General features: G+C 52.6%; 1 protein-coding gene across 4 annotated transcripts in view; it reads left to right on the top strand.

The window, feature by feature from the left end:
- The window catches only part of KCNG2 (potassium voltage-gated channel modifier subfamily G member 2), a 53,684-nt gene that overhangs the window by 13,219 nt on the left and 20,310 nt on the right, over positions 1 to 20,155 (top strand). For 3 of the 4 annotated variants that reach the window (XM_043444378.1, XM_043444376.1, XM_043444377.1), the window contains exon 2: positions 17,443 to 18,109. In XM_043444378.1, coding sequence (XP_043300313.1) covers positions 17,477 to 18,109 — 633 coding nt within the window. In that variant the 5' untranslated portion in view covers positions 17,443 to 17,476. Of the gene's footprint in view, positions 1 to 10,558; positions 11,181 to 17,442; positions 18,110 to 20,155 lie in introns of those variants that run through there. The other variant, XM_043444379.1, reaches the window with a different exon arrangement.

Below are 20,155 nucleotides of genomic sequence, written 5' to 3'. Positions count from 1 at the left end.
ACTCAGTGCGATGTTCTCAAGGTTGACCCACGCTGCAGCGTGTGTTGGAATTTCTTCCCTTTTCATGACACATGATAACATTTCCCATGTCTGTCACACGTGTTGCTGACCTGCCCACTCTTCGGGGACACTTGGGCTGCTCCCACTTTCACTGTTGTGAGCGCGGATGCTTTCAGTTCTGGGTGGACACATAGAGTGGAATTACTGGACCACATGGTGATTCTGTTTTTAATTTTTTGCTGGACCACCATACTGTTCTCCATAGTGACTATACCATTCTATATTCCCACCTCCAAGGGAACAGAGGACGAGATGGTTGGATGGCATCACTGACTCATGGACGTGAGTTTGAGCAAACTCAGGGAGATGGTGAAGGACAGGGAAGCCTGGTGGGCTGCAGTCCGTGGGGTTGTAAAGAGTCGGGCACAACTTAGTGACTGAACAACAACACGAATGCCCAAGTGTTCAAATTTCTCTACATCTTCATCAATCCTCTTTTTCTGTTTGTTTGTTTTTCCTTATAATAGCCACCCTAATGGATGTGAAGTGGTATCTTATTGTGGTTTTGATTTTCATTTCTCTAATGACCAGTGTTATTAGAGCATCTTTTCATGTGCTTATATTTTTTTTTTGGAGAAATATTTGTTCAAGCCCTTTGTCCACTTTTAAAATTGTTCTGTTGCTGTTGTTGTTTTTGAGTTGCAGGACTTCTCCATGTGTTCTAGATACCAATCCTTGATCAGATATATGACTTGAAAATATTTTCTTCTTACATTCTGATCTTTCCACTCTGTGGATAGTGTTCTTTCATAAACAAAATTATTTAATGTTGATAAAATCCAGTTAATCTACTTTTCCTTATTTTACTTCTGCTTTTGTAGCTCAGCTGGTAAAGAATCTGCCTGCAGTGCAGGAGACCCCAGGTTGATTCCTGGGTCAGGAACATCCCCTGGAGAAGGGATAGGCTACCCACTCCAGTATTCTTGGACTTCCCTAGTGGCTTAGATGGTAAAGAATCCGACTGTAATATGGGAGGCCTGGGTTCAATCCCTGATTGGGAAAGTCCCCTGGAGGTTACCACCCTGTGTGGTAACCCACTCCAGTATTCTTGCCTGGAGAATCCCCATGGATAGAGGATCCTGGTGGGCTATAGTCCGTGGAGTTGCAGAGAGTCGGACACGACTGAGGGACTCAGCACACACTTGGTGTCATATCCAAGAAATCACTACCAAATCCAGCGTCATGAAACTTTGGTCCTATTTTTTCTTCTAAGAGTTTTGTGGCTTTAGCTCTTATGTTTAAGTCTTTAATCTGTTTTGAGTTAATTTCTTTATATAGTGTAAGATATAGGATCTAAGCCTGTATCCTGTATCCTATGTAAGGGTATAAGGATCCCGCTTCCTTTCTTGCATACAGATATGCAGTTTTCCCAACACCCTCTGTTGAAAAGATGGTTTTCCACCTTGAATGGTCTTGGCACCATTTACCTGTGTATTCGAGGGTTTATTTCCTGGCTCTCAGTTCCATTCCATTGGTCATAAATCCATCTTTATGCCAGTGATACACTTTTGATTGCTACAGTTTTGTAAGGTTTTCTTATTTCATTTTATTTTTCTGGCTGTGTCATGTGGCTTGTGAAATCTCAGGTCCCCGACCAGGGATTGAACTGGGCCATAGCCGTGAGAGCACCGACTCCGAACCAGTAACCACGAGACCCCCATGGGACTCCCATGGTGAGTGATGAAATCAGGAAGTGAGACCCCTTGTCTGTGGAATCGTCTTTCGTCAGCCCAGCTGTGGAGCAGGGACGACACTAGCAGCCCTTTCAGGCTCTGCCCCACCGACCCCCCCAGCCTCCTATCCAGAGCCTGCTGCCAAACCTCCCCACTGCTTCTGCCTGGGACACACCCTGCCTCCGAGGGACCGACCCCCCGGGGGAGAAGTGTAGCCGACACGGGTGCTTCCCAGGAAGGGTCTCCTGTCAGAGTCACACCCGGTCCCTGCAGGAGCCGCACAGCTGTGCCCCTTTAAAGGGGGCCTCGGGGAACACACATGGCAGGGGGCCCTGAGACTCTGCAGGAGCAGGATGTGTTTTTACTTATTTTGACCCATGGATAAAAGGAGACGGGGAGAAGGCTTCCCACTGACCAACAGGAAGTAGCATTGCTTCTAAAAATGCTGTTTTCTGAAGTCACAGCTCGCCCCCATCACTTAGGGGCTGCAAAGGCGTCTCCTCAGAGGTCCTAATTACGGAGACTATGGAGCTGTTGTCAGAGCAACTGCGGCGTCGCCCTGGAGACCTGCGGTGCTGGACCAGCCCAGACCTGCAGGGGCCCCAGTGCCCCAGACAGAACCTCGTCCTGGTGCCAGGGTGACTTGCCCCTGCGTGGCAGAGCTGGGTGTCCGGCAGCCCGAGGTCTGACCAGGCTGCCAGGATCCCGGTGACTCGGTCCAGCCCCTCAGAGCCCAGGGTCTAGCCCGTTGCCTGGCCGGGCTAGCAGCTCAGTGAACATGTGTGTTGAATGAGAAATTGTTGGGTTTTTGTTTGTTGCTTAGTTGCTCAGTCATGTCCTCTTTGCTACCCCATGAACCATAACCTGCCAGGCTCCTCTGTCCATGGGATTTTCTAGGCAAGAATACTGGAGTGGGTTGCCATTTCCTCCTCCAGGGGATCTTCCCAACCCAGGGATTGAACCTGTGTCCCCTGCACTGGCAGGCAGATGCTTTACCACTGAGTCACCAGGGAAGCCCAATGAAAAACTGAGGCATCTGCAAATCAAGAGATGAGAGAAGAAAAATAAGAAGGGCCCAGAGGTCACAGCGCTGGCAGAGGAGAGGCATGGCTGGACCCCCTTGACTCCAAGGCTGGTGAGGGGGTTCGGCCACATGAGGAGAAGGCTGAATGCCCACAGGACAGCAGGCATCAGAGAAGCCTGTGGAGGGATGCTGGGCAGGACTGTGGTTTGATTGCGTTTCCCGAGACACAAGTACTATGGGGCATCTTTTCAGGTGCTTGTTGGCTATTTGCCTTCTTTGGAGAAAGGTCTATTCAAGTCCTTATCCCATTTTTAAGCTGAGTTGTTTCTCTTTTTGTTTAGCTGTAGGAGGTCTTTGGATCTTCTTGATACTAAACTCTGATCAGGTATATGATTTGCAAATATTTCTTCCTGTTCTGTGGATTGTCTTTTCTATCTGTTGATAGTCTTTCAATGCACAGAAGTCTAATTTTAATCAAGTCCAATTGATCTATTTTTAAATTTTGTTGTGTATGTTTTTTGTGTCATACTGGTGGTTCAAATGGTAAAGAATTTGCTTGCAATGCAGGAGATATGGGTTCGATCCCTGAGTCAGGAAGATCCCCTGGAGAAGGGAATGGCAACCCACTCCAGTATTCTTGCCTGGAGAATTGCATGGACAGAGGAGCCTGGCAGGTTACACTCCATAAAGTTGCAGAGTCAGACATGACTGAGCGATGAACACACACAGAGAGAGAAGTGGGCTGAGCATGCCAGCAGGTTTTGCCTTTGACAAAATCCTAGCGCTAATATTTGCGGAGAGGGGTGTGAAGGCATCACTGAAACTCATCAAATTCAGACCCAAGGTGCTTTTCGTTCCAGTACCTCAGGGTTGAAATGGAAAAAGTTAGATATAAAGAAACTTCTTATTTGAACTATTTTAAACTTACAGAAAAGCTGAAAAATTAGCACAGGCTTTTCCTATATCTGCACCCAGCTTCCTCTCATGTTAAGATTTTAACAAAAAGCTCTGTGAAATGAACCCTGTCCTGCACGGGGACCGGGCTGCAACCAGTCCAGCGGCGACCCACCCCCACCCCAACGCCTAGTCCCTTAGACCCACATCTGGGTGGTCTGGGTCGTGTTTCACCTCTGTCTCTGAGGCAGCACGTCTCTCCAGGCTTGCTTTGCCTCTCGAGTTGCTGACACTTCAGAAGGATGTTTTCAGCCTGTGAGAATCTGCCAACTTGACAGACTCTGCTCATATTTCAGTCAGTATGTCTGTCTGTCGCCCTGCAGCCATCAGAGCTGCTTCCCACGGCTGCTCAGGCTGGTTTGTCCTCTTGCGGCCCCTCCTGCTTTACCTCCGACCTGGATCTGGCCATTGGCAGAGCTCGGGCAGGTCTCCTCCTCGTCCCTGGAGCAGGTGGCCACGGTCCCCCCGCCTTGGCCCCACGTCCCTGTGGCGACAGCCGGCAGGGACCCGCAGCACCACAGGGATCACGTGGAAGCGGCTTATGTACGTCACATTCTGCAGCAGACAGTGTGGGAATGATTCATCACTTGCTTAATAAAGTTGATTTAAGAAAGAAATTACCAATTAAGAACCGTCCTGACTGTAAAGTAAAAATTCAATGATCTGGAAACTGTCCGCTTCCTGCTCAGGGAGCTAAGGGAGTCCAGGGCCGTGAGAAGGCCGCTGCTCTCCCCGGGTCACGGGGATCTCCCGGTCTTCACGGGGAGGCGGGAGGGGCCTCAGGCCTCCTTCTGGCGGCCAGCCCGGAGACCCGCACTGCAGGCCCCGGAGCACAGAGGGTCTGCAGGCGGGTCCCGGCCAGCCCTGTGCCCTCAGGCTGCAGCCTCTAGTCTCAGGAGGGGAGATGCAGGTCCACACAACACCCCCCCACCCAGCCCACCAGAGACAGCAGAGGGCAGGAGAAGTAGTGGCCGTGACTCTGAGAACCTCAAACCTGCCCCTTTCCGTTTGCTGCAGTTTCCGTCGCTCCATCCTGTATAAACGTCTGCTCCATGGTCAGCATGCAGGGCCAGGCTGGACCAGGACCTTGGCCCCTTAGCTCAGGAAGCCCCACGGGGTCCCCTCCAGAGGGGCGGGGGACAAGCTCTGGATGGCTCTGTAATTTCTCGATCTGTCTTAGGCATCAAAGAGCTTCTATTATGTGGGCTTAGGAACTGACTGGGGAGACAAGCTGACTGGGGGCCCTGACACATTGAGGGTCTTTCCCCGTCCCCAAGAGACCTCTGGGGGGATTTGCAGGACGCTGCAGAGGGACACACTCCAGTGGAAGCCCCCCCGGTGACGCCTCCTCCAACTGTCGGCCGTGAGCCGCCCCCAGTGCCAGGGCGGCTGCCCTCCGTGCCCTGGCAGCTCCGAAGCATCTCGCAGAGCCTGGGCTTTGTGGCAGCCTTGCTTCTCTGGCCGCAGGAGCAGAGGCACCACGTGAACAGAGATTTCAGAGAAAACTGATGCAGCAGACGTTTGCATACAGATGTGCTAATTATAGTCCTCAACCTGTACATTGAAACAGACTTAGCAGTTACGATCGTCCTGGAACATAACTGCTTTTTCCAACCCGTAGGCACTCAGGCTCCGGGAGACGTCCTCAAATCCAAGAGGAGGTTCATGCTCCAAGTCTATGGACCCGAACTTGAACCCGGCAGAGGGTGAGGGGGCCCAAGCAGCCTCGGAGACGATTGTTCTTGGAGGGGCAGCGGGGCTCACATGGGGTCAGCAGGGCCCCGAGCTGGGTGGGCAGTGGCCTGAGCCCCAGTAACTCCCAGGCTCTGGGGTAGCTCAGAGACGTCCAGGAAGGGATCAGGCCTTTGGGGGAACAGGTAGGGGGGCAGAGGAGCCCCAGGTGGGCCAGAGAGGGGAGGGCTGTAGAGGGACATGCTATTGGTCCCCTGAGAGCCCCGTGAAGTGGCGGGGGTGGGGGGGTGGAGCACTGTGGAGACCCTCGTCCAGGAGGGTGCCCTGTGAGGGGGTGCAGGCACCGTGGAGACCCTCGTCCAGGAGGGAGGGCGAGGAGCAGGCTGTGCTGGGGGCCGCCTGGGGCTGGAGGGTACGTCTGCCTGTGAGTTGCTCATTTGCTGATTACGAAGAACCCCTGCAGCTTGGGCTGGGGGCTGGAGGAGGGAATACTCTGGGAGGTGGGGTGAGGACATGGGACACAGATTGGCCTCCAGCAAGAAAGAACTCTCCCCTGAAGCAGGGGAGATGTGGTTCAGGGCCTTGCATTTGAGCCGAAAGGTGACAGTTGTACATTTATCATGCAACACCACAGCTGTCTGTCTAGTTCACTGATGGAGACAGAGGAGCTGAGGCAAGGAGCAGGTTCTGAGAAGCTGCTACGTTTCCACTCAAAACCCTGCCCTTAGAGTGTCCAACACCGTGTAGACTGGAGTGAGAACCGTGTTTGAGGAAAATACAATGACCATCACGATGTAACCAAGTGGGTGCTTGGAATAAACATAAACATGCCCTGAAATACAGGTTCTTCCCAGGAGTCCTGTGACCACAGCCCATGTCAGAGAGTCCTCAGGACCCCAGACCCACCATGTATGTGTCTGTGACATGTGTCCAGAGCCACATGTCCTGGACTCTCCAAGAAGCCTGTGGCCGACCAGGGTCTAGACGCAGTGCCTGCAGGAGGGGGACTTGTCATCTCAGGGGCCAGCGGAGCCCAAGCAGAGGCGGGGGACGCCTCTGGGGATGAGCCTGATGCGGGGAAAGCAGCGGGGCTGAGGGGTCCTGTGTGCGGCCCCACCCCCCACGGGGAAAACGGAGTTGTGGTATTAAGCCATGGCCCAGGGAATCTCAACATAAGGGGGCTGAGAAAACAGCGATTTCCTCAGAGGTTCATGCCCAACGAGAGGCGGAGAGAGCTTTGGGGAAAGAACTGGCAGGATGGACTGGCCAGCCCCCCTAGAGTATGAGGCCCTGCTGGGGAGGAGGGCAGGAGAGACTGAGACAGGCAGAGTGTGGGGAGAGAGAGAGACGGCCGCGAGGAGCTCTGGGGCGGGAGGGGACTGCTGGCAAGACGGTAAGCTTGGCCCTGCAGAGCCTGTGGCGCTGCCCTCCCGTCCTGTCCCCTGGGCGCCAGGGTCCAGCCAGCCTCATCCTCCTCGGGATGGCTCACCCCAGGAGCACGAGGGTCATTGAGGAAACATCGGGGAGGCTTTATTCTTAAAGGCTGTGTCGCAGGACCCAGACTGAAGGGTCAGCTGGTGACCGAGAGTACTAACCTCCCGAGTGGAACCATGTCCACCTGACCCCGGGTTTCCTGCCTGCCCCCAGGTGACCCCACCTGACCCCAGGTGTCAGGACCCTCTGCAGCCAGGTGTCCCCCGGCCCCCGGGTGACCCCCCCACCTGGTGTGGGTGGCCCCCTGCACTCCCGGGTGTCACCCCTGCCCCCACGTGTACCCCCACGCCCCCAGGTGAACCCCCACCTATGGGTGACCCCCCACCCCCGGGCGTCCCCTCCTGCCCCCGGGTGACCCCGTCTGTTCCCGGGTGACCCCACCTGCCCCCGCATGTCCCCCCACCTGCCCCCGCATGTCCCCCCATGCCCCTATGTGTCCCCCCCACCCCCGGGTGTTCTCCCCCACCCCCGAGTGTCCCCTTTGCCCCCGGCTGACCCCACCTGTTTCTGGGTGACCCCACCTGCCCCCATGGGTCCCCCCACACCCCCACGTGTCTCCCCCCTCCCCGGGTGTCCCCCCCTGCTCCCACATGCCCCCCTGCCCCCAAGTGTCCCCCCACTCTGGGTATCCCCGCCTGCCCCTGGGTGTGCCCCCACCCCGGGTGTCCCCCCCATCCCCAACTGTGCCCCCACCCCCAGCTGTGCCCCCCTGCCCAGGTCTCTTTTCTCTTCAGCTCTTGCTGCTTTTTTCCTCCCTGATCCTCCCGCTCTCTCTGGCTTTTTTCCAAGAGAGCAGGCCTTCCATCTTCTCCACTCTTACCTGCTATTTATGACCCTTGAGTCTGGAGGAGGCCTTGGGATCATCTCATCCACTCCCTTGATTCACCAGCTGGACCCTGAGATCTGGAGAGGTTTCAGCAGCTTTCAAGGAGCTGCCTGGGGCAGCAGCACTGAGGATCCCGGCTTCGGCTCCATCTTTCCCACCTACAGGCAAGAATCCAGCCTGCATAGCACTGGCACACATCATGCATCATTGTCACAGAAACAGACTCTTGGCCTCATCCCCTCAGCAGCACACATACCGACCTGCCCAGATCTGGGACGCCCCCCTCACCTGCCCACCTGCTGCCAGCCAGCACCTGCTGTTGGCGGGCAAGGCAGAGGGCTCCCTCCCCTTACAGCGGCCGGGATGGGCTGTTCTGTGTTTCTCAGCCTTGCAGTGAACGGAGGCTCCCTCGCTGCTGGGCCTAAGTCTCTCCTGTGCAGCTAGATGTGATGTTATGGTCGCTAGGAATTTCCGTTGTTACTCTAGTTGTTTTTCTTTCGACGCCCACGGTGTGAGTGATGTTTGCAAAGTGAGAAATTAGTAACTAGAAGTTTATAGAACAAAAACCCAAATCTGGGACTGGTTGTTTAAAAGAAACAAACTTTCGGAGAATTCCCTACAGACGGACCATTGCCAAGGAGGTCAAAGCATGCTGTGTACATGAACGAACGACGCGTGTCAAGTCATGTGGCCCAGGCGGTCATGACCAGTGTGCTGGTTCTGAGTGACCTTGTGACCAGGAAAAGCACAAAGGCAGATCGCAGTCCTTGGCCTGGGCTCCAGTGCCTGAGGCTGGGCCAGGTTCTGTCCTAGAGGCCAGGAAGGGAAGGTGGGATAACCCTCAGCCCAGTCAGGATGTGAGCGTCCTGCACAGAAACGCCAGGAGCAGGACCAAGGAGCCAGCGTGGGCAGTGGGGGGTGCCTTGTGGGGCCGAGGAAGCTAAGGGGGCAGCCGGGCTTGGCTGCCTAGTGGGCTTTTATCTCGACCACCTTTGTGTACGACACCCGCGTCTGGGGCTTTTATCTTAAAAAACCTTCGTATATGACACCCACGTCTGGGAGGGCAGTTGGCTTCACTCTACAGATTAAATGTTAATCTCATTCAAAAACACCTTACTGGAAACACCCAGAAAAATATTTGACAAATATCTGGTGCACCCCATGACCCACTCAAGTTGATACATAAAATTAGCTGTCACACAACATAATCATTATTAATAGCTCCATAAATAAAACTGGAAGTTGTACATTATTTTGCATCTTACTTCATAAGGAGGAAAGGAACATCACCAGAATTGTGTTTTGTTGGGTTGGGTTGTGGGGGCGCTGTTTCTTTCTCGCTCTTTTCAAGTAAAAAATTTCAAACATACATTAAAGTCGAAAGAGTAGTACAGTGAAAACCTAGCCATCTGTGTAGAAGTATATATATAACATATATGAGATGTATGTGTATATATGTGTGTGTGTTCATATATATATGAGATGAATGAACCATGTGGAAGTAGTTTACAGAAGCCGAGACAGTTATCCCTGAGTAGTTAGGCATGCATCTCCTAAAAATAAGGCCATTCTCTTCCATAACCAATTCCATTATAACACCTAAGAAAATTAACAATAATGAGTATTTCAGATTTTCCCAGTTGTCCCCAAGCTGTGTTTTATAGGCTTTCTGGTAGACTCTAACCAAGGTCTGTGCACTTTGTGTGGTTATATCTCGCGGCCTCTCACTCCACACCCTGGGACATCCCTCCCACCTGTTCCTTTCCTTGTCCTTGACTCTGAAGACCCCAGGCCTCCCGTCTTCTCTGGACGCAGGGACCTGGGTCTGGGCGTCTGACTGGAGCTCGTCTTGCCCAGGGCAGAGCCAGATGCTGCTGAGGCTGACCACTGCCCTCCATTGCTGCCAGGGTGCCAGATGTGACCACAGGGTCAAGGGGTGGGCAGGGTCCGCACCCTCTCTCCAGACCGTGCGGATGTCTTGTTCCCCAGGGTGGCGTGTGTTCTTTCTCTCCTCCCTCCTCTGTCGCTGTGTAGAGTGTATGCACCATAGACGTGGGGCTTGACTTAGGTTTCCTGTCCAGTCACTATGTACTCAGACTTTCCAAGTCCTCCCGGAGGAGCCCGTCTGTGATGACCACTGATGCATGTGCTCTCACACGGGAGTCTGCTTCCTATCGTCTGCTTACCTGGGGCCTGTCCTGCTTCCCATCAGAAGTGAGCTGCTCTGGGGAGAAGCGGTCCTGGGGGCTGAGGTGCGATCATGTAGCAAGAGAGAGTGTCTGGCTGCAGGAACCTACGAGCTGCGCTGGTGTGCTCAGATCCACACTCTGAGCAGATCGGGCGTTTCTTTTCTCTTTATTCAGTAGCACTATCAGAACTTCACAGACGCTTAGAGGTAGATTCACTGCCGTCTAGGCTGTTGATTTCAAACTCCCGACGGGCAGAGGTTGAACAGAGGGCTCCAGGTACCCACACCGGGTGTGCATCGCCTCTCAGCTGTGAGTACAGTACGTCCCCAGGCTGCTGGACTCCCAGCCGGATGTGCCTACAATGAATGGAATGTATGAAAATTCTGAATCATCCTGAAGAGACTAGAAGCACTTTTTTTTTTAAGAAGCACTTTCAGTAGCTGCTATTCTAAGAATAATTTTAGAAACAGCATTTGTTTAGAAATCAGAGTCAGTGGACACCCAAAACATCTGACTGTTTACATGTTTATACTTATACACAGTTTACAAAAAAGGTGGAAGATACTGAGTATCAAGAACATGAAGACGCATTAGATACTCAATATGTAAATGGGGTAAAATTTCTAGAAGAAAAAAATACATTGGTTTTATTTTGTTGTAGCTTGTTTCCAGAGCAGGTGGAATTTCTCTAAAATGACTCTATTATAAATCACAAGATTAACAAACATTTTATGGCTTGCTTTCAAAATCTTTGGGGATGCCCACCTCCAAGAATGGGGTTGACAGGCATTTCCTGTGAGGGTCACACCTTGTACAAAAATTATGTCAAAGTGCATCACAGACTTAAGTATAAAATGTAAACATTAATTTTGGGAAAACAACACTGGAATATCTTTGGGAAGTTGGACCAAGCACATTATTCTTGATACCAAAAGCACAGTCAGGAAAAAAATGTAAATTAGACTTTATCAAAAAGTAAAAACTTTTGCTCCACTGGGTATTTAACCACATGATGGGGGGATATTTATGGAAATGTTTGTAGCAGCTTTGCTCTGAACAGCCAAATCCTGGAAATGAGCCAGCTGTCCTTCACCTCGAGAGGGTTATACAACTGTGAGCACTGCACCAGCCATGATCTGGTGAATCTTCAGAGTTATGCTGAGCGAAAAGACCCAGTCCTCACAGGTTACCTGACAGCGTGGGTCCTCTTATACATCCTGCTTGGGATGACAGGAGCTCAGGGACAGAGCACAGACCACTGGGGCCAGGTTAGGCCGGGGTGGGGCTGGGAGGGATGGAGATGCTGGGGGTGCGGTGTGATGGACGCTCCTTGTCTGGACTGTGTCTGAGGCGGCACCCTGGAGGTTTGCGAGATGCTACCACTGCACGAGTTGGGTAAAAGGATCTCTACAATCTCAAAATTGAAAGTTTAATTTTAAAAAACCTTTGGGGCAATTATATGCAGTTCTGCTATATGCATCATGCTTTATGATGATAAAGCATGATGATATCCAGCATGCTTTGTGGATAAGAGTTATTAGGTATCAAATTTCTATGTGCCTTACAGATTTGGAGACTATATGAAGTTATCATAAATCATAACTGAAAAATAATCATCAAACTTTCTGTCAACAGCATGGCTGAAAATAGATCTAATTAGCATGTTTTTGGTTCTGTTCATATATATACTTTAGAAGTGTAATTTGCAATTTGTGTAATTTTGACATATAGAAAAGAAATGCATTTCAGGAAAAAAAAAATGGTTGAACACATTGGAGGTTAACAATTGGACAGAAATTATAGGAATGCTCCTAATAGTACTTTAAGACTGAAATTTCCTAACAATCATGTTTTATTTGAAATTAGTTCTTTACCTTTGGGTCTTTGTACTTAACACGTGGATGATTTTTATCTTAATTCATGTGATGTTTGTCTTGATAGGACAATAAGAATTGAAAAATAATGCAGTGTCTCACCAAATATTAACCTGTGTTCTCCTTATTGTCAGGAGGTTGGACACATTTTTATTTTAAACTGGCTCAGCCACAGTCATGTGCTAGTTGGTTGATTGGAGAAAAGCGTTTCTCATTTAGATCACGTTTTCTGATTGTCACGTGGCTGGTCTCATGTGTTCGTTCTCGTGAACCTGTGTCAACTCAGAGGTGAAGCACTTCGGCTGTAACGAAAGTGAGCCTCTGGAAGGGCACCAGGCCAGGCGAGGACCAGAGCGGCCTCAGTGGGGGGGCGAGCACGGCCCTCTCCCCGCAGACCCGGGGGCTGATGGCAGAAGCGGTGTGGGAAGGGGCTCTGCGCCTGTCTCCTGAGCACCCCCCGCTGTGCTTCCCTGACCGAGCTTGGCTCTCAAGCGAGGAGACAAAGCCCTCTCCAAGCCCACAGGGGTGGGCAGGCTGGAGGCGCTCTGCAGTGGCCCATCTCTGGGGTGCGCTGTCCCCACTGGGAGCTCCCCCAGACCCCGCCCCACTCCCCCTGGGGCAGGAGCCTCCCTCACCATTCACTCCTGCTTGGCCTGTGCTGGGCAGGCAGGTGGACCCCGGAGCCTGAGAACGTCCCCACTAAAGATGCAGGTGCTAAAGCCTGGGAGTCCATCAGTACGTGCACCCGTGGGAGGATGTGGGGCCCCAGGGGCCCAGCAGCGTGGCTCCCCACCAAGGCACAGTTCAGTTCAGTTCAGTCACTTAGTTGTGTCTGATTCTTTGCGACCCCATGGACTGCAGCACACCAGGCCTCCCTGTCCATCACCAACTCCCGGAGTTTACCCAAACTCATGCCCATCGAGTCGGTGATGCCACCCAGCCATCTCATCCTCTGTTGTCCCCTTCTCCGCCTGCCTTCAATCTTTCCCAGCATCAGGGTCTTTTCAAAAGAGTCAGTTCTTCAGGTGGCCAAAGTATTGGAGTTTCAGCTTCAGCATCAGTCCTTCCAATGAACATTCAGGACTGATTTCCTTTAGGATGGACTGGTTGGATCTCCTTGCAGTCCAAGGGACTCTCAAGAGTCTTCTCTAACAACACAGTTCAGAAGCAGCCATTCTTCATCCCTCAGCTTTCTGTATAGTCCAACTCTCACATCTATACATGACCACTGGAAAAACCATAGCCTTGACTAGACATACGTTTATTGACAAAGTAATGTCTCTGCTTTTTAACATGCTGTCTAGATTGGTCATAACTTTTCTTCCAAGGAGTAAGTGTCTTTTAATTTCATGGCTGCAGTCACCATCTGCAGTGATTTTGGAGCCCAAGAAAATAAAGTCTGACACTGTTTCCACTGTTTCTCCATCTATTTGCCATGAAAGTGAATGGGCGGGATGCCATGATCTTAAGTTTTCTGCATGTGAGCGTTAAGCCACATTTCGACTGCGTCCTCTTTCAAGCTTTCAGTCAAGAGGGCTCTTTTAGTTCTTCTTCACTTTCTGCCATAAGGGTGGCGTCATCTGCATATCTGAGGTTATTGATATTTCTCCTGGCAATTTTGATTCCAGCTTGTGCTTCCTCCAGCCCAGCATTTCTCATGATGTACCCTGCATATAAGTTAAATAAGCATGGTGACAATATACAGCCCTGACGTACTCCTTTTCCTATTTGGAACCAGTCTGTTGTTCCATGTCCAGTTCTAACTGTTGCTTCCTGACCTGCATACAGGTTTCTCAAGAGGCATGTCAGGTGGTCTGGTATTCTCATCTCTTTCAGAATTTTCCACAATTTATTGTGATCCACACAGTCAAAGGCACTGGCATAGTCAATAAAGCAGAAATGGATGTTTTTCTGGAACTCTCTTGCTTTTTCGATGATCCAGCGGATGTTGGCAATTCGATCTCTGGTTCCTCTGCCTTTTCTAAAACCAGCTTGAACATCTGGAAGTTCACAGTTCACGTACTGTTGAAGCCTGGCTTGGAGAATCTTGAGCCTTACTTTGCTAGAGTGTGAGATGAGTGCAATTGTGTGGTAGTTTGAGCATTCTTTGGCATTGCCTTTCTTAGGGATTGGAATGAAAATGGACCTTTTCCAGTCCTGCGGCCACTGCTGAGTTTTCCAAATAGGCTCATTTTAAAGGTCACCTCCTCCAAATAGGAAGGTATCTGTTTTGCACAAGGAAATACATTTTTCCTAGAGAAGAATACTTCAGTTCTCTTGTGAGAGCCAAAGGTTTACCTCTACTAAACAGGTTTTAGTCTGTTCCAGTTCATTGGTAAATTCAGCTACAGAATAAACATTTCTCCAACTGTGGGTTGGTCTTCTGATATTTGAGACCCCTGTCTAATCTTGTGTGTTTTTCCCCCTTTTCATTTTCACTCACACACACCCCTCTGACGTCCCCCTTGCAGACCCCCCAGAAGCAACATCCCTAATGGGTACTGCCCTGCCTGCAGCTCCCAGGATCCAGGAATGGGGTGACGTCTCCCCCAAAGTACCGCAAAGTCAGGTCCTCTAGGACTGAGATCCCCAGGTCTCCCTGAAAAGTGCCAGGTGGGGGTGTTCCCCATCCTGTGGTCACTCCAAGCTGCAGCCGGATGTCTCCTATCTTCAGTTTCCTTCCCTTGGGATTCCTACTGAAAAGTATTTATAACTTCACTTTATCTTCGTATGTGCTCTTGTCTGTGTTGTCTGTCTTCTGTTGACTCCTTTTGGAGGGTTCCTGCGAGAGAACCTGACCCAGCCGAACTCAACCTGACCCAACCTGACCTCAACCAGACCCAATGTGACCTCAACCAGACCCAGCATGACCTCAACCTGACCTCAACCTGACCTCAACCAGACCCAACATGACCTCAACCAGACCCAACCTGACCCAACCTGACCTCAACCAGACCCAATCTGACCTCAACCAGACCCAGCATGACCTCAACCTGACCTCAACCTGACCCAACATGACCTCAAACTGACCTCAACCAGACCCAACATGACCTCAACCAGACCCAACCTGACCCAGCCTGCCCTCAACCTGCCCTCAACCTGACCCAGCATGATCCCAACCTGGCCTAATCTAACTCAGCTTGACCTCAACTTGACCCAGCTTGACCCCAAACTGACCATCTCTATTTTCAGTCTCATTTATTCATTTCTGGAAACTGGGTTTCATTTTCAGATTCTCCTAGTCTTTTTGATAATATCTTTCTTCCTCTGGGGTTTTTAATTCCTTCTTTGATGTCTTGAATTATTTTTGATAATCCTCCCACCAGAGCCCAAACCTATTACTCCTGTGTCTGCCGATGTTTGCTCAGGTGGGATTCTGCCCTGTGTATTTCATAATTTCAGTTTGTAAATTCATCTGTCAGGGCTTCACCAGTGGGAACCTATGAGGCTTCAGTGGCAAGCTCGTCCCTCCAGACCCGCAGTGCTGTTGGCATTGGGCTGGGTCTGCCCTTGTTCTAGGGTATTGTGCGCTTGCACTGTATGATTTCATGGCACCCCTGACTTCTTCCCACCAGACACCAGTGGGAAATTGTCTTATCTAGTCATGACAACCAAAATCATCCCAGGCCTCCCTGATGCCCCTGGGAGCAGAGCTGCCCCAGGTGATTCTGTGTGTGGTTTAACCAGAGTCTCTGGATGTGGTCAACTTGAGACCTTCTCTCATGGGTGATAATTTCTTAGGTTTCTGTCATTGAGACATAAGTTTCAACCTCATACCTACTGTGCAGGTAGGATTTTTAGACATGTATTCTCAAAGAGGCAGGCAGAGAAATCTTATAATCCTCTCCCCAGGGCAGATTTCTTTCACTAGGATATAGGGACCCTTTCCCTAGTGTGTAAGGACAAACATCCCTGCTTCGCACAGGGTGAGTTCAAACCTTCCACCTCCCGTCATGATGGCTTACCAGTTACCACCTGTCAGAAGCAAATGCAATAAACTGTGTCCTCAACCTCTCCCACCCTATAACACAATACCTGCGGCAACTTGAGGTGTTTACTTTTGCTGTAAGGAATGAACTGGGGCATCTTTTCATATATTTAAAGGCTATTTTTCCCCCTTTACTATAAACTCAGTGATATTTTGCCCATTTTTTCTATTAAATCTTTTTTTTAATCTACAGTGCTTAAATGCCTCCTATACCCCACATGGCGGATGGGGAAGCATTTCAGGGCTCTTGTTTCCTGATAAATTATGCAAAGTCTGTATTTTTTGTCTTTGTCTTGTATTTTTTGTCTTTTGTCTCTGTTGCATTAGCTTAATGGTCAGAAAGTGATTAGACAGAGCATCTGAAATGCCTTGAACAGAAACAAAAACCAGTTTCTGCAGATGAGTTGTGTGTGTCTGGGCACTTCAACACCAGCAGGCTGTTCCTCACCGCACGCCCCCCACCCCCTTCACCTCTCCCTGATGCAGAGCCTACATGGGGGTGCAGGGGAGGGTGGAGGCTTCTCAGGTCTTTCCAGAGCATGCCCATGGCCCCAGACATGTGAACCACATTCTAGGTTTCCAGGAATTCGTCAGAGCTCTTCCAAAGCGTCTCATTCCCCAGCCTCTTCTCCCTAGCCTTCTGGTTAGCCTGTTGTTTGCCTCAACACAAAGTTCGTCCCTTGTCTTGGCAAACATTCTCATGTAAGTGGTTTCCACAAACTGCTCAGGCGGCCACCTCCGCCCTGGGAGGGCCCCGAGTCAGGGGAGGTACAGGCAGGCCCTCTGAGGGTCTTTCAGGGGAGCGACCAGAAAGGTGCCAACAGGTACGTTCCCCCAGAGTGGGATGCACTCTCCCCCTCCCAGTGCTGGGCCTAGTGCCAAGAATGCGGGGTGTCACCTTCAAGGCTATTGTGAAGCTGGGGGCAGGTTAAAGTGCTGAGTTAATGTTGTTGCGGAGATTCAGGGTTCTTTCTCGTGTCCCCTGGCTGCTGCTACCCTTTGGTTAGTGTCTGGAGTTCCAAAAAAGTCAATTCTGATGGTTTTTTTTTCTTTTTTCCATCCTTGCTTTAATGGGAGGATATTTGGGGGTCCTTAGTATGCAGTTTTCGAGTCACTCTGAATTTTAAGTGGAGAGCCAGGAATATATATATTTCGCAGTTTCTCCTGATAATTTCGGTGCTGTCGGCCCTCAGTCCACACTCTGAGAACCGTCTCTCTCCCCTCCAGAGGACTGCCCGGCCCATGTCCTCCCTCAGACTGCCCAGTAAAGAGGCTCTGGGCTGGTGCCTGCTTGCTTTCTGTGCTCCGTCCCTGTGGCCACAGTTCAGGGAAGCACCTGGTGCCCGAGCGCGGCCCCATCGTGTTAACAAGCACTGGGGGGGACCATCCTGGCAGGATTCGGGGAGGACCGGAACCTCCCGTCAGTAGTGTGGAAAAGAACCCACAGGAGTCCATGCAACTTCTGTGATGTGGTTCCTGAGTCAGGGACCCTGTTTCCAAACAGATACGCAGATGTAAAGGGGAGCCTCAGGGATGGGAGAAGCACTGAGCGGCGGGGCCGGTGGAGCCCTGGGTTCCGTTTGGTCCCAGGCCCCTGGGTCGCGCGCAGGCAGGGTGGCCCCAGCTCCATCCGGCCCGCGGCCTAACACGCGCTCCGTTCCTTTGCAGGCCCAGCCTCCTGACCCCGGCGCGGCACTTGGCCATGGCCCTGCTGCCCGGGCCCGCGGAGCGACGGGGCGGCGGCGGCGGGGCGCGCGCCCGGCACGTCATCATCAACGTGGGCGGCTGCCGCGTGCGCCTGGCCTGGGCCGCGCTGGCCCGCTGTCCCCTCGCGCGCCTCGAGCGCCTGCGCGCCTGCCGCGGCCACGACGAGCTGTTGCGCGTGTGCGACGACTACGACGTGAGCCGCGACGAGTTCTTCTTCGACCGCAGCCCGTGCGCTTTCCGCGCCATAGTGGCGCTGCTGCGTGCCGGAAAGCTGCGGCTGCTGCGCGGCCCGTGCGCCCTGGCCTTCCGCGACGAGCTGGCCTACTGGGGCATCGACGAGGCGCGCCTGGAGCGCTGCTGCCTGCGCCGCCTGCGCCGCCGCGAGGAGGAGGCGGCCGAGGCGCGCGCGGGGCCGGCGGAGCGCGGGGCGCCGGGGAGCCCGGCCTGCGCCCCGAGACCTGGCGGACGGCTGGCGCGCGGCCGGCGGCGCCTGCGTGACGTGGTGGACGACCCGCGCTCGGGCCCGGCCGGCAAGCTCTTCGCCTGCGTGTCCGTGGCCTTCGTGGCCGTCACGGCGGTCGGCCTCTGCCTCAGCACCATGCCGGACATTCGCGCCGAAGAGGAGCGGGTAAGCGTGGGCCGGGGCAGCTGGCAAGGGCACCCGGGCTGGACTGGGGCTGGGACAGGCGGCCGGGCTGGGCAGGGCTGGGGGCGGCGGAGACGGAACCAGCCGGGGTGGTGGGGGTCAGCGGGGACCTAGGGCTGGACTCGAGTTGCGGCCTGGAGGCAGCCGGGCCCGGGGAGGGAGAGGCACCCACGGCCTGGTGGCCTTAGGCACCCCTGCCCCGTTGGTGGTTGAAACTATGGGCCCTGGACCCGCCGTACCAGCTCTGGTTCGGGGGAGAGAGCCACTGGCATGGCAGGGGCACCAGGTTGTCCACTGCTGGCAGAGGCTCCAAATTCCTGCCAGTTCTGAGAACTCACTGAGTCTCTTGGTCAGCGGCCTTCTCACCCATCCTACCAGCCAGGCCCAGAAGCTTGGACAATGCGGAGCTAAAATGCCCGCCCTAGAGAGTGCTGTGCTGTAAACTCAAGTCCTGTCATCCTGGACCAGAAGAAGGGGACCTGGGAACTCTTCCAGGCGCCCTGCTCCCGCGCTGGCTCTGAAGGTGCTGGGGCTGGTGTCTGAGCAGCCGGTGGACCTCCCGCCCGGCTGCTGACCTGAGAGGTACAGGTGGAAGCATCCTCCACGGGGTAGGGTGTCACCCAGAGCTCACAGTTGTTTGTGTGCTGCACGCATCCCGGAAGGTCTCAGGCACATGTAGGGAAGGCCGGAGGGGATGGCGTCAGGGCTGGGTCAGGAGAGAGGAGCCGCTGCGTGTCTGACGATGTGACTGTGTCACCTTGCGCAGTGTCACCTGCATTTCCTCACGGAGTGGTGGAGGGTTCGCTGCCTGCCTACTCTCCAGCTCCAGCTTCCAGGGGTGGGCAGACCTTGGACTTGAACACCCCCACCCCCATCCAGGCGGAGCAGGTCAGAGCTCCCATAGCCCCTCCCCAAGAGCCCCTCGACATCTGGGGTCGTGTCCAAGTTCACCCAATGTGGTCAGCTCATTATTCAGAGATGCAGAGCCCGGTCCTCGGGTAACAGCTGTGAGTGGGCTCCACTGGGAGCCTGGTGACCCTGGCTGCAGATCAAATTTAAATGTAAATTTTAGTAAATTGGTTTCGCTTCCTTCATTGTTTGGTTGTCTGATTCCTGGGCTGTCATTTCCAGTTGTCTTAACTAGACCCAGTTTTTGGATTCTGCTTCTAAAGACGTGTTTGGACTTTCTAAGTAGCAATAGCTCCATACAATCCGAGGAAGAAACGATTTATGCAAGAATCAGGGAACAGAATTCAGGACTATGTCACCAGAGACTGAGCTGGCCTTGCATCTCCTTGCTGGTCCCCATGTCAGCCACCATTCACATCCATCACCCACCTCTTCCTCATTTCCAGAAATATCACTTCCCCGCCACCCGACACTGTCTCACCAAATCAGTCCTCAGGCTAGGAAGTAAGGACCCCAGTGTTGGTGAGCACGTGCTGGGTGTGTCCATGTGTTGGTGAATCCATGGACTTGTACCTGTGTGCACTGCCGGGACCCTGGCACACAGTAGGTGCCGAGTCACAGTAGGTGTTGTCCGTGCCACAGGAAGGAAAAAGTTTTATGTTTCATCAACACTGAGTGTGTGAGGCAAAATACACATGAAATTCACCGGCTGAGCTGTTTTTATGCACAGTTCAGTGGCATTAACTACAGTCACATGTGCACCATCCATTGCTAGAAATCTCCCGTCTTCTCAGACTGAAACTCTTCCCATTAAACACTGACTCGGCAGCCCCCAGAACCTGCCTTGGACCTTCTGCCTCTGTGGATCTGACGAGCTTAGGGACTTTGTTTAAGAGGAATCATGCAGGCACCGTGTCCTCCAGGTTCACAGCTTTGTGGCAGGTGTCAGACTCCTTCCTTCTTAGGGCTGAGTAGCGTTCCCTCATATGTGTCTCCTCTCCTTACTCACCCATTATCCATCCGTGACACCTGAGTTGCTTCCCCATCTTGCTGTTGTAACGCTGCTGTGGACACGTATGCACGTGTCTGGTGAGTCCTGCCCTCGAGTCTGGGGCTTGT

The sequence above is a fragment of the Cervus canadensis genome, chromosome 23 (genome assembly GCF_019320065.1).
Source record: "Cervus canadensis isolate Bull #8, Minnesota chromosome 23, ASM1932006v1, whole genome shotgun sequence".
Classification (NCBI taxonomy): Eukaryota; Metazoa; Chordata; class Mammalia; order Artiodactyla; family Cervidae; genus Cervus; species Cervus canadensis.
This window is presented reverse-complemented; position numbering and strand designations above follow the sequence as displayed.